Source organism: Lotus japonicus, chromosome 1, assembly GCF_012489685.1.
Source record: "Lotus japonicus ecotype B-129 chromosome 1, LjGifu_v1.2".
In the NCBI taxonomy this organism is placed as follows: Eukaryota; Viridiplantae; Streptophyta; class Magnoliopsida; order Fabales; family Fabaceae; genus Lotus; species Lotus japonicus.
In genome coordinates, this window is record NC_080041.1 from 33157294 (window position 1) to 33173689 (window position 16396).

At 39.3% G+C, this 16396-nt stretch overlaps 1 protein-coding gene across 1 annotated transcript in view; it reads left to right on the top strand.

Moving 5' to 3' along the window:
• The first annotated feature begins 1071 nt into the window (after positions 1 to 1071).
• The window catches only part of LOC130734454 (rust resistance kinase Lr10-like), a 74297-nt gene continuing 58972 nt past the window's right edge, over positions 1072 to 16396 (top strand). Inside the window, exons 1-3 of the mRNA XM_057586888.1 lie at positions 1072 to 2172; positions 3233 to 3265; positions 3416 to 3439. Coding sequence (XP_057442871.1) covers positions 1761 to 2172; positions 3233 to 3265; positions 3416 to 3439 — 469 coding nt within the window. The 5' untranslated portion in view covers positions 1072 to 1760. The remainder of the gene's footprint in view (positions 2173 to 3232; positions 3266 to 3415; positions 3440 to 16396) is intronic.

Below are 16396 nucleotides of genomic sequence, written 5' to 3' on the forward strand. Positions count from 1 at the left end.
CATCTAGTATTCAGATCAAGAAAAAATAGAGAAGATGCAAATCGGAGATAAAAAGTGAACTAGGCCTCTTGTTTGCCAAACCCGTTAATGAAATTTGACAACAAATACAAATCTAAAACATATATAACATTGACTATTGCAAATTTGGAGTTCTGATTCTAGGGGTGTAAGCGAGTAAGATCCGATTTCCCAAATACACTATGGTGAATTGGATTGAATAATCATTAGTTCAGTTCAATTTTTTTTTACTACATCTAATCACCATCGATTCGCGCAGGTATCAAATTTAGGGATTGAAGAACCGATCAATCCAAATCAACCCAATGAATTGAGATTTTTTCCACATTCAATCAAAACACTCTAACTCATTACATTGCATATTTATATTTGTATTAGAGATGTTGGTTTTATTTGTATTATATGGATTATGTCATTGTTGAATGTTGTGTTCTTTGAAATTGTTGAATTTTTCCAATTTTTTCATAATTTTTCACGTTTTTAGAATAATTTTCGTGCAAGGCACTTATTTTTTATTTCAAATCCAATCATCCGAACCGAACAAATCCGATGAATTTAGAAGTAAAAATCAGGAAATCCGGACCAACCCAAACTGAATATGTTTGATTGATTCGGACATTTAAACACTCTAAATATAAACGAATCCGGTCTAATTACACCCCTAATATATATATTCATACATCATTTTCTCTACCATCTCATTTTTTACTCTTCTTCTCTTCTTTTTTTTTTCTCCCATCACATCATGGTCATGGATCATATTTCTCACTTATCTCTAATTATACTAAAATACTTGTATGTATAGTAGTATTTATAAATTTAGAATATAAAAATAATGATAGCTACTAATTTAGTATTAGGAACTTTTTTATTCGTTTCTTAATGTAAACTAAGTCAACCAATTCACCTAAGGATTAGATGATCTAACCAGCAATTAATTGATCCAATACACTTAAAAAGTTGAAGAGTGAGTCAAGTTTAATAACCCTGAGCTATTCTTATATCAGAAATGGTAGATGACACGAGCATTGGTTCTCGTACCACGGACGATTTACTCTTTTGGTGGTTTAAAACGGCAAAAAAAAAAAAGTGTAGTTTAATTAAATAAAAAAACTAACATTTTTCCAAGGTTAAAAATTGTCAAAAAAAAGTGTAAATTGTGTGCGGCACCAGAATCAGATCTCATGATTTTCCGATGTATAAAAAAAAAAATCAGATCTCATGCCATCTAGTACTCCTATTTCCTATATATGCGGTTATTAGTTATAATTAAAACACGGAAAAGACTGTCTCTCCCCTCGGTCATTTTGAACGAAGAAAAACAGTTTCTGCCTAATGTGCAGCGTGCGAGCGTTACTGGTGGTCTTGCTGTTCACCCTTTCACTCCCACGAGGTTGCAGTAACAGAGAGCAAAACCAGGCATGTCCCCCTTCATCCTGCGGCAAAATCCTGGACATAAGTCATCCTTTTCGGTTGAAAAGTGACCCACAACACTGCGGCCACAAACAGTACGAGCTAGCTTGTGAAGACAACGTGACAGTGTTGTCTCTGTACTCAGCAAAATATCATGTGCAGGGCTGCAGGCTATCAACTACAACAATTACACGATCTGAGTGGCTGATCCAGGAATTCAGCAGGCCATTCTCTCCTCCATTCCTCACTATTTTTTGTTTCAATCCAATTTCTGCGCTACGTATGATAACGGTCTCAGCTGCGCGGATCCATATCATGCCGTTGCCCTAATGACTCCTCTGGAATATGATCAACTTCTTTTTAAGCATGTTGTTTACGTCAACTGTACTCATCCAGTAACTCACAATCCTACATATGTGGATACTGTTCCTTGGGTGAACTGGTATTCCGGAGGTTACGTTTACGCCATCGCAGGTGACTTAACAGGGGGGAATTTTGAAGTTGACTGCCGTGTGAAGCTGGTTTCTCCCACATCTTGGTGGGGTCTGGACGGAAACAAAATTTCCTATGCTTTGATTCACAGGGCTCTGGTCTATGGATTCGAGATTTCATGGATGCATCTTTCCTGTGAGGAAACTTGCAGGGGTTCAAGTTACTGCTTTTTCAACTCTTCCGGCCAGAAACTTCACTGTTCGCACATCTGCTCTTCTTTTCTGGGATATTGGACCCCTGATAGATGCGGTAAAGGAAGTATAGATTATTGTTTAATTAGGTGTTGTTTAAATGAAAAATCGTGCTAAGTGGACTAAAAATATTTCTAACTCTCATCTTAAATGTTATTGGTCGAGAATTACAGTGGTTCAATCTAAACTTTGCGTAAAGTCATTTAAATTATTTAAAGGGGTTGTCTAAATGACACATGATAAAGTTTGCGTTAGATAACTCATCATCCAATCACATTAGAAACAAGTGAGTTGGAATTTCTAGATTTTATTTATTAATTTATTTCCAACTCATTTATCTCCAATGTGATTGGATAATGCGTTATTTAACCCAAACTTTATCATGGGTCATTTACACAACTCTAAACTTATTTTATACTTCATTTGCATTTGCATTTGCCTTATTTGGTTTGGAAAATATTTTCACTTTGCATTTTCCATTTTCGAAAAACAGTTTTTATGTTCAAATTGTTAAAATTTTAAAACATGTTAGTTTTTGAACTTTGTTTTCATTTTCACCATCAACACTAGCGAAGCCATGGCTTCCACCAAATTCACCACCACTGTTCAGCTCATTGGATTGTTATCATTTTCAATAAAAATGAAAAGATTTCTTTTTTTAAATCGTATTTTAACAAATATTTTCAAATGAAACATTAATTTTTTTTTTTGAAACTCAAATGAAACATTATTAAATATAAACAAAATATGTTTCCCGTTTTTTTTTCTGCTATTTCTGAAAATAAAAATAGGAATGACAAATTTACTTTTAACTATTTATTCATCTAATTTTCACTTTTTTTTTCATCTCTTTCTTCATTTTTAATCACATTATATATCATATTATTTATTTATTTCTTTTGATAGTATGACAGAGTGAAATTGAAGTATTATTGTTAATTAATTTGCATTCATATCCCATGAATTGGTATTCAATAGAAAATTCATGATTCGACGAAGGAATAAAAATTATTTTATTTACATTCCACTGATCACTCTTTTGGTCTTTTATTTTGTTGCCATCGTCACATGCAAGTAATTCTATATATTGATATTTTGTTCCATTTTTTCTCATCTAGGGAGATGGACTCAGCTGCGTTTTTATGTCAAAGGTAAGCATATTATCACCTTAATTAACTTCTGTGCTTTAATAATACTCTTACAGTCTTACTCCCATCCACTTTATGTTACCCCTTACCACATCATTTTGAATCACTCTTTTATCTCACAATTGATTCACTTGAATATAATTGTATTTGCAGACACTATTGTCGCTATCTTCATAGGTGAGTTACTTAAGCTTTCTACTATGATAACGGGAACTTTATCCCATCATATATATTCGTTTTTTTCTTTTGAACGTACGTATCATATTCGTTATAATAAAGTGGTGTTGTTATTGTTTCTTGATATGTGTGATCTTAACAAAAAATTCCTTATATATATTCATATCTAAAGGTGGAAATGAACCGGCCGGCTAGCTCATTGGGATCTATGACCTAACCTACTAAAAGTCGGGTTTAGGCCGGATTTATTTGCTAAAAGATTAGGTTTGAACTTTTTTTAAAACTTCATGTATTAATACTAATATATTAATTTTTTTAATTGTAACCAAAAATACTAATAAATTTAATATCATGTCTAAAAAATACTAAAAACTAAAAGAGAATAAATCTTAAGATGAAAACCTAAATTAGAGACGTTCTCTCCTTTTGTCTTTCAATCAGTCTGTTACTCTTCGAGCTTCTCACCCAGCAGCCGCTCAACTCTTCAAGGCCTAAAGCAATCGCCGTCAAGGCCCGAGGCCTATTAGCTCGCTGACATATTAGCTTGCGACCTATTAGCCCCAAGGCCTATTAGCCTATTAGCCTATTTAAGATGATATTTTTAGGTAAGTAGAATTTCGAACAGTCACGCAGGCTAGGCAAGGACTCCTACAAGATACTCGCATGAGCCCTAGATCAGATGTCTCTGCAAAAGGCGGTAACCCAGAAGGAATTAGTGCTCTTGACGACACAGAGTGCTGCGGCAGATTGATCGGAGCAGGAGAGTTGGCTCTTCAGACAATTTGGGAAGAGGGATTGAGCTGTCAGGATGTTGGCGCTGGCAGTTTCCTTTTAAGGAAAGAAGTCAGAAGTGATCCAGGTAAAGGCAAGGTAGGGGCCTTAATTTTAGTACCTAACCCTACCCTAGTGCTTCCTGTGGAGTGTTAGGAGGCAAGGATCTTACCTCGTATAGCTTTTGTGAGGCACGGGGAGCAGGGGACAAGCACAGAGTCAGACTGCCCTGATGGGGTTGACCTTGATAAGGAGGTATGTGAAAGCCCAAAGTCAATGGGGGCATTTAATTTTTGTGGGACACGTGATTCCGAGGAGCGTTGTCACGTGCACAAATCGAAAGTTCTTGCTTTTGGGCCACAAGCTGACCAGAGCCCAAAGTCTTTTTATGATCACGAATGCCACTCCAAACAGGGACTCTCTCCCTTGGGCTTGGGCTGGTCTGCTCAATCAATAAACCAAGAGGCCCGGTCTTTGGTTAGGGACTCGATGGGCTCAGGGTGCAGACAACCTATTCTTTTCCCCGGAGAATCTGGAACTCCTGGCTCTGGTAGTCATGTTCAAAGACCCACGACCCCTTTTTCTCCAACTACGCGAGCAGCTCATGGTGAGGAGACAATCGACGAAATCGAGTCAGATTCTGGAAGAGACCCCGAAGAAGGTACTCGAGGAAGTCCAAAAACACTCCAAAATCATGCGCCGTCACCCTTAGAGGGTAGAAAGGGATCGAGACCCAAGATTCCTGATTGCTCCCAAAATCTCAACCACAGGCAAGAAGTGCGTCACTTTATGCACTCATAGTGCAATTCAATCTCTGATGCTGGAGTCAGGAACTACAATAAGCTCTTCTGGTTGAAGAATGAGGAGACAAAGGCAGCAAAGTTGTGGGCTCTGGGGAAACAAATCGGGGTATCTTTCAATGGTTGTGAGGAGGATATCGTGAAGAAGCTCATGGAATTGGAAATCAGGGACGAAATTGAATTGTGGAAGCCAGCAAAGCTCTCAAAGAAGGGCTAAAATCAAGTGCATTATGAAGCTACTTTGTTTCAATATTAGAGGAATGGGAGGGAGGATTAAAAGACGCTCACTGCAACGGTTGATTCAGGTTGAAGATGCTGAGATGATTTTATTGCAGGAAACCAAATCAGGTACTGTTTCTAATCCTACCTGTGCTGCTATTTGGGGTGATCAAGACATGGAATGGAGGGATGTTCCTACTGTTAATAGAGCTGGAGGTCTCCTCTACATTTGGAAGAAAGGAATTTTCAGTTTAATTGATTGCTTCACGAGGGATGGTTTCATTGGCTTGAGAGGTAAATGGATAGACATAGAGTGTGTTATCTGTAATGTTTACTCCCCATGTTTGCTTGCGGAAAAAAGGAGGCTTTGGGAGGAGTTAATTGCTCTAAGATAGAGGTATGCAGAGCTCCTTTGGTGTGTTGCAGGGGACTTCAACTCGGTGCGAAGACTCGAGGAGAGAAAAGGAGTGCACGAGACAACAAGGTTTGGTGTGGGGGATATCAATGGATTCATAGAAGAGATGGAGGTGGAGGACATTCCTATGGCGGGTAAGAAATTCACATGGTATAGACCGAACGGGAGTGCAAGAAGTAGATTGGACAGATTTTTGTTGTCTCACGATTGGTGAAATTTATGGCCGAATAGTGCACAGTACGTCCTCAAGAGAGAATGGGAAAAGGAGAATGTAGGGGATTTGGACAAAAGGTGAAAGGAGTTGGTTAGTAACATTAATGCTCTGGATACTAAGGAGGAGGAGGGGAACCTTTCTGTAACGCCCCGAATTTCAGGGGTTACAGTAACAATCTGATAAAATAAATATGCAATGTTTTCCAAAAGGATATATAAACACGAGTATATTTTTTTTCTTTTCAAATGTATTTCCAAAACATGTCATGCATACTCCCAACTACAAAGGGATTTACATCAAACCTTGAACAAGGCGAGTACCCGAAACCCCAAATATAAATTTCTAAAATCGTTATGCAAGCTTAAACCAATAATGGTTAGCTTTCTAATCCAAGGCTCTAGCCCTACACCCGACTCTATTCTTCGAGTCTTTCACAGTTCTTCAAGTCCTCATCTCCACTCGCACAAAGGTTAAGCTCCTTTGAAGATTCTCCATCGCCTAATAGCGTTAAGCGCCCAAACAACAAATAGTAAATAGAAAGGGTTAACTCCATACAACTACCACATATAAAAGAGAAAATCATGCTATTCAAATTTAAGTGCATACATGGCACATAAGCTAGCAACTTAGTTCAAGATAGATGACAACATATATACAACAACATGAAATCAAATCATACATCAGCAAAATCAACGACATGGTTTTTAACTCAGATATCAACAACTTAACAACATATATACCACAAATAGATAAGCTAACAATATAATCCAAGATAGATATCAATAGAAGGAGCAACATAAAATTAGACTAGATATAAACAACTTCAACAATATAGAATCAAATCATGTGACAATAACCTCAAATCAGATATAAACGATATCACAACATATCATCAAATCAGATATAAACAAAATCACATCAAATCAGATATCAACAACCTTAACAATATAACATCAAATCAGTTATCAACCAAAACATCAGAAGCAAATATTATTGCCCTATAATGCAACTATATGCTGCAACCAAAATGGATCGATCAATAATGTCTCGCAAGACGGGACAGAGCGAGGAACAGACTCCCCTGAACTATCACCAAATAGCGCCCATGAAAGACGGGACAGACGGAGAACTGACTCCCCTGAATGCCACTTAATAACGCCCATGAAAGACGGGACAGTCATGTGAAAATATCCACTCCACTGCCACTTAATAACGCCCATGAAAGACGGGACAATCATGTGGAATGAAACCACTACACTGCCACTTAATAACACCCATGAAAGACGGGACAGACGGAGAACAGACTCCCCTGAATGTCACTTTATAACGCCTCGAAAGACGGGACAATCCCGTGGGACAAACCCACCTCATTGCCACTTCAAGCAAACCAAAAAATCTCATCCAACTCAGTGGTCACTCAAACAATAATCTCAAATTTAATAATCAAATCAACAAAATCACATGTTATTCATATTATCAACAAACATACGTCTCATCAAAATGCATACTAACTCAGCTCCCTATTTCAACATAACAACAATCAAGGTATCAACAATAACCATGTCTTATCCACTAGAAAGAAGTAATGACAGAAACCAGTAAACGGCCGAAGCCTCTCAGAAAACGGAGACACACGTCTCAATAAGTTCATTCGGCTGAAGCCTCAAGAAAACATTTGGCACAAGCCTTAGAAAACATTCAACATAAGCAAGCATACAACATTGCAAAACATGCCAACATTTCAATCAATTGCCAATCAAGTTAAACACCTTCATCTCAAACGCATGCAATGCAATAAAAGCATGCAAGACTCAAAGACGCGCTAAAACTGAGTTACCCTTACCTTAGCCAATTTCTCCATCCAAGCTCAACATCTCAGTCCAATCCAAAATAAAGCTCCCGAACCCAGCAAGTTCCCCGTGCGTCCTCCTCAGTTGTGAAACCTCACCAATTGCTCCAAAATCTCTTTCCTTAGCTCAACTCGTTCCAAACCTTAAGCAAAGTATCATTGCTTAGTCGCTAAGAAACAAAACAACTAATAACACTATCAAAACTCAAAAAGAAGCTTTCGAAGCTCTAGAGTTCGACATTTAGGCACGAATGGACAATAAGACAGGTTTTCGCTAAAATGCGCATAACTCGAGCTACAGAACTCGGAATGACTCGAAACCAACGCCAAAATTTCGACAATTGAAAGAGCTACGCAATGGCTCAGGTCATAGAGACCCAAAAATTATTTTAGGACACGGTACCCTAACAAACAGGTTTCGGCCACTTTAGAAAATAGGGTTTCCGAACTTTTTCTTCGATCTAAATCAATTCCTAGGTATTCTTAGGCGATATCTAGGCCAGGGAAACTCTCAGAAAAATTATCAGGTCGAAAACTGTCACAGGGGTATTTTGGTCAATATTTTTAGCTCGGAAACTCAAAATCAGAATTTCGAAAAACAAATTAGATGGGTTCGATACCAACGACGATTATGACGACTAATCCTACTGACGCTAAGCTCAGTCGAGAGTTTTTGACTCAAAAAGCGGAACCTCAGCATAAAATGGGTTTTTAGTCAGTTTTTCAGATCTACGGCGACTCGATGAAAATCCGAACGATCCAACAGTGATTATAGCATGTTGGGTTGCAGTAGAAGATAGTTGGAAAGAAAAATCGAGGTAATCAGACATTTTTACAAAAAGCCCTAAACTTTGAGCACAGAAATAGCTAGAATAAGCCGACAGAAAGCAGAAATAGAAGTAAGATTAAGCATCCTTACCTCTGTGCCTACGCGTAGCTTCTGAAATTAGGACGATCGGGCAAGAATCGAAAAAAGCTCTGCACCCCTCTCTTTCTCTCTCTAACTCTCAGCCACTTTGGGAGAAAATGAGATATTTTCTCATTTTTTCCCTTTTTATAGTAGAGGGGAAAATCCGAAAAATCGATATTTTGCGGTTCCGGTCGTTTTGGTACTTTCGTCTGCTGATAAAAATTGAGTATTCGGCGACAGAATGTCGAAACTCAAATCAAGGTTCATTTAATTGAGGAAAACGTCTCAAAGACGGTGTGAGTCGATTTATACCGAAAAACTACTTTTTGCAGTCGACGTCGGATGAGGAAACTTCTTTCAGGAAAAAGATCACAAACGTCGAAAGAAATGAGGCTACGCGGATGGAAACTTCGTTAGAAGCTCCGAATAGAAAAACCCTTCATTCAAGGTCTTAGTTAAAGTTCCCTAGACGTTAAAGTCTGGCTTCGGCGGACTTCCGGGAAGCGAAACCTAACAAGCGTACAGTCCAGGGTTTCGTATCGGAAAGCTAGTCATGGGAAAAATACTCAGAGGTTCTTATTCTCTCTTTAATTCTAAAATTCTCTTAAACAATGCTCTAGGAGCGGATATAGCCTTTTTCGGACACTCTCGACCTTAGTCGGGTGCGAATATGACTCATGCTATCAATCAAAATGACTAAAGTGTCATCCTTAAACATACTGCGAACTTTCGTCTTCATAACGCTAATCCAAACATTAAACACGAGTCAAGTTCCTATCACGCTGACACAAAATCCTATGCGTGAGTTGGAAATTAATTATTTATTTAATTCTAAAATCCTGGGTCTTACACTTTCTATCCAGGAGCAGCAACATAGATGCTCATTTTCGCGGAATTCTGGAAAGTGCGAAATTGAATGACTCCTTACTTTTTCAGAAATCTAGGGACAAATGGATTAAGGAGGGGGATGCTAACACTAAGTACTTTTACTATTTAGTTTATTGGAGGAGGAGAATCAACACAATTAGAGGCTTAACTTTGGAAGGAGAGTGGGTGGAGGATCCCCGAGTGGTTAAAGGGAAAGTGAAGGACTTCTTTGAATCTAGATTCAAAAGTAATCCTAGCCTTGGGATGTTCTTGGAGGGAGCGAGTTTTGCTTCAATATCAGCGGAAGACAATGTTGACCTCACAAGTAGCTTTGATACGGAAGAGATTAGGAGTTCCATTTGAGAGTGTGAAGGTGATCGAAGCCTGGGGCCGAATGGGTATAACTTCCATTTCTTTAAGTCTTGTTGGCATGTGATAAAGAATGACATTCTGAAAATTCTTGAGGACTTCCATAGAAACGATGTGTGGCATAAGGGAGGGAATTCGTCCTTTATCACCCTCATCCCCAAGGTGGATAACCCTACTTCTCTAAATGAGTACCGCCCCATTTCTTTGATCGGATGTATGTACAAAATTGTATCTAAAATCCTTGCTAACCGGCTTCGCAAGGTCATGGGGCACATAATTGATGAAAACCAATCAGCTTTTTTGGAGGGGAGACAACTACTAGATTCAGTTATGGTTGCAAATGAAGTGATTGATGAGGCCAAATACAAGAAGAAACCTTGCCTAGTGTTCAAAGTAAACTATGAATAAGCTTATGATTTTGTGAATTGGCTTTTTCTCTTTTACATGATTAGGCGCCTAGGCTTTAACACCAACTGGATAGGGTGGATCAAAGGGTGTGTCCAATCGGCTGATTTATCTGTATTTGTTTATGGAAGCCCTACGGAGGAATTCCGGATGGAGAGAGGACTTAGACCAGGAGACCCCTTAGCTCATTTCCTGTTTCTCACGGTGGCTAAAGGACTTAGCGGAATGATGAGACAAGCAAGGATGCAGAACTTGTTCAATGGCTTAAAGGTTTGGGAGAAGGCGTGGAGATTTCCCTCCTTCAGTTCGCAGACGATACTCTATTTGTAGGAGAGACGTCCACTCAAAACGTGTTTGTCACAAAAAGTATGTTGCGTTGCTTTGAGCTCATGTCTGGGCTCAGAATTAATTTTTGCAAAAGCAAACTCGCGGGAGTCTCATTGGCCAGGGAAAATCTTAACTACTTTGCTAGCTTACTCAATTGCAAAACTATGAAGACACTGTTTACCTACCTAGGTATGCCGGTGGGAGCAAATCCGAGGAAGAAGACGACTTGGGAGCCAGTCTTAGCCAAACTACGTAGTAAGTTGGCTACTTGGAAGAACAAATCGCTTTCCTTTGGAGGGGAAATTTTCCTCATTAGAAGTGTGTTGTTGTCCATCCCATTGTTCTACCTCTTATTCTTCCGTTTTCCGAAGTGTGTTTACTACTTATGCAACAAGATTATCAAGCAATTTCTATGGGAAAGTGAAGATGGCTCTCGGAAGATTGCTTGGGTAAAATGGAGCACTGTTTGTTGCCCAATGGATGAAGGGGGGTTAGGCGTTAAATACCTTGACAAATCCAATAAGTCTCTCTCAGCAAAGTGGAGATGGAGACACCTAGGAAGATCGGATGGAATTTGGCGAAGAGCCTTGCATGCAAAATATGGGGTTTGTGACTGGGATTTTGGTGAGAAAGTGACAATTTGTGGATCATCGTGATGGAGGGATTTATGGTAGGCATGTGGCAATGAAGAGGAATGGTTCGAAGGTGCTGTTAGAGAAAGTATTGGCAATATAGGCAAAACTAAGTTATGGGAAGAAAGGTGGTTGAGTGGGGAGGTGGCTCTCAAACATAAATATAAGAGACTTTATGATGTCTCTACACAGCACTCGTGCACGATTGATCAATTAGGAGAGTGGGATGGCAGAAACTAGAATTGGAATCTAATGTGGAAGAGAAATTGTTACAGAACCTGCACAGGGATATTGGCACAACAAGGTTTAAGCAAGGGGAAAGAGATTCTTGGGTCAAGGAGTCCGCAGCTTATAGCGTTTTCACCGTTAAATTGGCCTACGAAACTCTCCTGGGATCCATTCCTTCAGAGGACCTTTCGATTTTCAAAAAAATCAGGAAGGTGTGTGCTCCTTCGAATGCTATCTCTTTTTCATGGCGAACCTTCCTGGATAGGATTCAGTCTAAATCCAATTTAAAGAAAAAAGGTGTTCTTCTTCTTGGTCTCCCTTGTGTTTGTGTGCTCTGCCAAGGTGAAGAGGAAAACTCAATCCATCTCTTCTTCTCTTGTCCCTGTTCCTAAAAAACATGGATGATGGTTTATCGCTGGCTGGGAGTGGTAACCGTGTTTTAGCAGGATGCAAAAGTCCATTTTGAACGACATGGTCAATTGGTGTTTCGAGACTCTTCCCTGGAGTGGTGGACTGTGTGGATTGCTACTATATGGTCTATATGGATACATAGAAATGATGTGGTGTTTAATGGAGGGAAAACAAGTGAGGAAAAGGTAATGGATTTGATCAAGTTCAGATCCTGAAAATGGTTGTACTATAAAAAGAAGGACTTCAAATACTCTTCAGTTGAATGGAACTGCAATCCTAGTAGCTGCTTGGGAGTAAGCCATCACTGAAAAAGTGTCTAATCTTATTTGGTGGACGACTCTTTCTCTTAGTATGCAGTGTGCTGGCACTTGGAAGAGTGTCTTTTGTTGTTACTAGTTGGGTGTAGCATTGTTGCCTTCCCCTGGCCGGAAGCTAGTTAAATTAGTTTAGGTTTTTGTTTCCAGAGTTGGGTTATGTATTTTTCCCCTCTGTTCTTCTTTTGGTCTCTATTTTTGTACCTCTTGTACACGGATCCTTGCAGCCCTTCTTGCTAACATTAATTCATTCTTTTTCCTTTGGCTTTTCAAAAAAAAAAAAAACAAGGCTAGGCCGAGCCTTAAAATTTGGCCTACGAAAGGCCACAAGCCAAGGTTTGGGTCGCGAGTTCCGAATACAGGCAAGACCTAAGCCTCGCAATGTCTAGCCTAGCCCTGCCCGTTTCTACCCCTTTTCATATCATTTGAAATTCAATTGTGAGTTAAAACCCCATATTGATCAGCCATCATATAGTACAAAAAGATAATGTTAAAAAATATACTCATTCGTTGATGCCTTAGGCTTTTTGTCAAGTATGTTCACTCCTATTGAATATTAATTTTGGTGTTACTCTTTTCATCTTTATCCATCGTATATTTACAAATGTCACCTTTGATCTCTACAATTTGCAAACTAAAGTCCAGAACTACTTTTTCATAAATTAGTTCCGCAAATATAATGCGTGGTTACATTGTATTTGTAGAATTTCTTTATGAAAAAGTAGTTTCGTAAGGTGGGTTATAAGATGCAACACATGTTAGGTCTTGCACGGGAGCCAAACAGCTTAGGGACAGTGGGAATTTACCACCTGGGAAGAGGTGGAATGGGAAACCGGTTTTACCTGTTTTTTATTTTTTATAATTTATTACAATTTCAATTAGTTGATTAGCGTTAAGCCCTTTTAGTGAGTGTCTCCTCTTTCTCTCAACCTTCTTCAACCTCATCACCAGTAAAACCTAGATGTGTACCAAAAGGCTAGCCACTTCCAGTATTCCGCAACATCCCAAGAGTAGCTTTAGAGTTCAAACATCATCATCTTTAGAGCAACCAAAACAATGAACAAATAAATTAAAAATTAATATGTTATCTTGATCTAATTGAACAACCAAACCCTCTCCCTCTAAAATTTAACCAACTGAAAAAAGCCCCAACACCCAAAGTCTAGATCTTGCAAAAAAAAAATGCACTCCTCTTTAGTCCCAAAGTCATGATCTTTCCATTGGATATATTGAGACTAAAGATGATATTGTTGTTGGACAGATTCCATAAAAGGGTTGATCTTTCCAACAAAGACGGTGATTGCATTTGCTTACCGGAAACAACCACCATAGCCCAAACATCAACTCCAACGGCCCACCGAGTTGCATAACACCCAACCCTGAGTCTGATTTCATCCAGATCTGCGAAGACTACATGGCGGTGATGAGGAAAAACCCAAGCTTTGAACCATTGGGGTGTTGAAGACAACCAAACTCTGAACCTTAAATCTCCCTAAAAATCAGATTCAGAAAAACTATTTTAAAGCTCAACTTGCAGCATATGAAAGTAGGCGAGCCCACCGCCGCAGATATTCCGTAGATCCGAGTAACTCCGTTGTGAATCACTGACTGATTGGGTTGCGAGAGAAAAAAGGGGGAGATCGGAGGAAACTTCAGTCGTGGTGGATCCTTACTAGATGCTGGAGCGACGACGACCAGGATCTTGGTGGCTTTGGGAATGAAGACGGTAAAGTTTAGATGGTGTGGGAGATGGTGGTTTGGGAATGGTCCAACGAGAAGGCAAAATTGTCATGGGATGAGGCAGAGAGAGAAGGGATAATGTAAAGGGTATCTCTGTAGTCTAGTTTTTTTTATCAACCGGTCGTCCATACTTATTGTCATAGGTTATTTTCTCTCTTGTATGGTGCAAGACCTAAAGTGCACTTCCACCCTATAAGCCACCGTTTCGTAAAGCCAACACCGCCTTCCCGATTTTATTTGTAGGAACTTTAAAATATGTTCTTCTATCTAATTTAAGTATCAGGTATTTCGAGACAGTGTGGTTGGTCTTTTCCCATCCTTGAATCATTGGGCCTTTAGGAAAAATCCCTAGGCTCTAAGGTCTTTCTTACCTTAGATGAGCATAAGGTATATAGAAAGCCAACATCCCCAAACATAACATCCACAAAAGTAGCCATGAAATATGAAGGGGGGTGATTTTGGCACCCACATCACAATAAATTTCACCCTACTGACATCACTTTTCCCCACCACCGCACACCTCCATCTCTCCGTCCTCCTCATCTTCTTCTTCTTTCTCACTCACTCACACTCTCTCTTCATCGTCTTCCTCCTCATTACTTCACTTCCTCTCCTCATCTTCTTCCTTTCTCAATCCATTGTTCCTCATACTTGTTTCCCCACTATTTATTAGGCATATCACTTCTCCTTTTATTTCTCACTATCTCACTTTCTATCATTCAGTCCTTTGAAACTTCTGGGGTGCATTCTGTCAATAATTTAATAATATCAGGTACTAAAATCAGGAAGGTAAATACTTTGTGTGCCAATTGAAGAATTTCGGTTTGAAACCTAGAATAAATCACCCTAAACAATAGAGATTTAAAAACATGGTATTGTTAACACACAATATCGAGTTTTCAACTTCTTGGTAATGTTTAGTTTTCTGTTCCTCGAATACTAAACTCAAAACATATAAAAGGGGATTTATACCATGGGTATTCAGAAACCCGAAAACTTTGGTAACGTTTAGTAGATATGTGAGAAGGGGACGAGACATATAGATAATTTCCATATTATCATATTTTAAGATGAAACAGAACAAAACAAATAGCTTCTCAAACAGTACACTTTGGCCCTAAAGAAAGGTGGAATGGTGGGAACGAAGCAAAACACTCTATTAAAATATTTTATACCAACAAAATTACGATCAATTTATTCTCTCATACACACTTCAAGCTTCACTCATCTCTTTCACAAACCATGTTTGTCTCCTTCCTTCTGCGACTGCGCGCACGATGGTCATTCCAACAGAGTGAACAGACTATATTTTCATTTATGTAAACCAATCATTCAACTCTTCTCTAGAGTATATTTTTCTTAGTCCACGTGAAACCTTCTTTGCCTTAAATTTTTAACTTTTGGTGATCATATTACAATGACCCCATCTTTTATTTTAGGCTTAAATAAGTTTTTTGTCCGTAACCTTTACCAAATGTTTGGTTTTCGTCCCTCGCCGGAGCAAAGATGAGTTTCAGTCCCTAACCTTTGCCAAAATATTTGGTTTTCATCCCTTCGGAGCTTTTGGTCAACGCCGGAACTCCGGTGGCCCACGTGGCAATGCCACGTCAATTAATGTGCCTAGCTGGTTTTTTTTTTCATTTAAAAAAATAAAATTTTAATAAATCCTAAGTAAATAAATCTTTTTTTTTTAATTCATGATGTTCATCTTCCAATTCCAGAAAACCCAGTAATAATGAATGTTCATCTTCTTCATAGAAGATTCATCATCATCTTCATAATCTTTCTCACAAAACCCAGTAATCATCAACCCAACCCCACCCCCTCTCCCCCTTTGTTGTTATTCTCAATACAGGAAAAAAAAAAGGAGGAAAAAAAGAAACAAAATAAAGATTTCCAGAATGCAAGAGAGCTTAAACCGCCAACCATCGTGAACAACTGTGACCTCTGCCGCTCGCGGTCACCATCAACGGCCATCAACCTTCTAAATTAGCCCCCACACATGCCAGAAACTCCAACCTCCTCTCTTTCTCCCAAAACATAACCTCGCAAACCTCCAGATCTCAACCCTGAAAAGTCAAACCATCAAAATCATCGCCGGTGGAAATCTGGATCTGGGATGCATGTGGAAATCTGGATCTTTGTCGTTGGATCCGGGAGTTTCGAGGGTCGGATGCGTGGAGTTTCGAATGGATCTTCTCCCAAATTTCTTTGGACTTTGTTTCAGGGTATTCTCAGGCCTTCAAGGATTCGACCAATTTCGATTCTGTCTCTGTAATTTGCCTCAGCGGTACTACTCCGCGCCAGCGTCAATGGCGGCTTGTGGTTCTGCTGGAACTCATTCCAGTCTCGCCGCTTCTGCGACTCGTAATGGCTCGGCGCCGGTGATGATCCCTCCGGTGGTGGTGGTGTCGTGGCTGTCGGTATAGCAGAAGCTCCATGATGCTGATGCTGATTCCATGATTGATCGAGAAGCTTCTAGAACG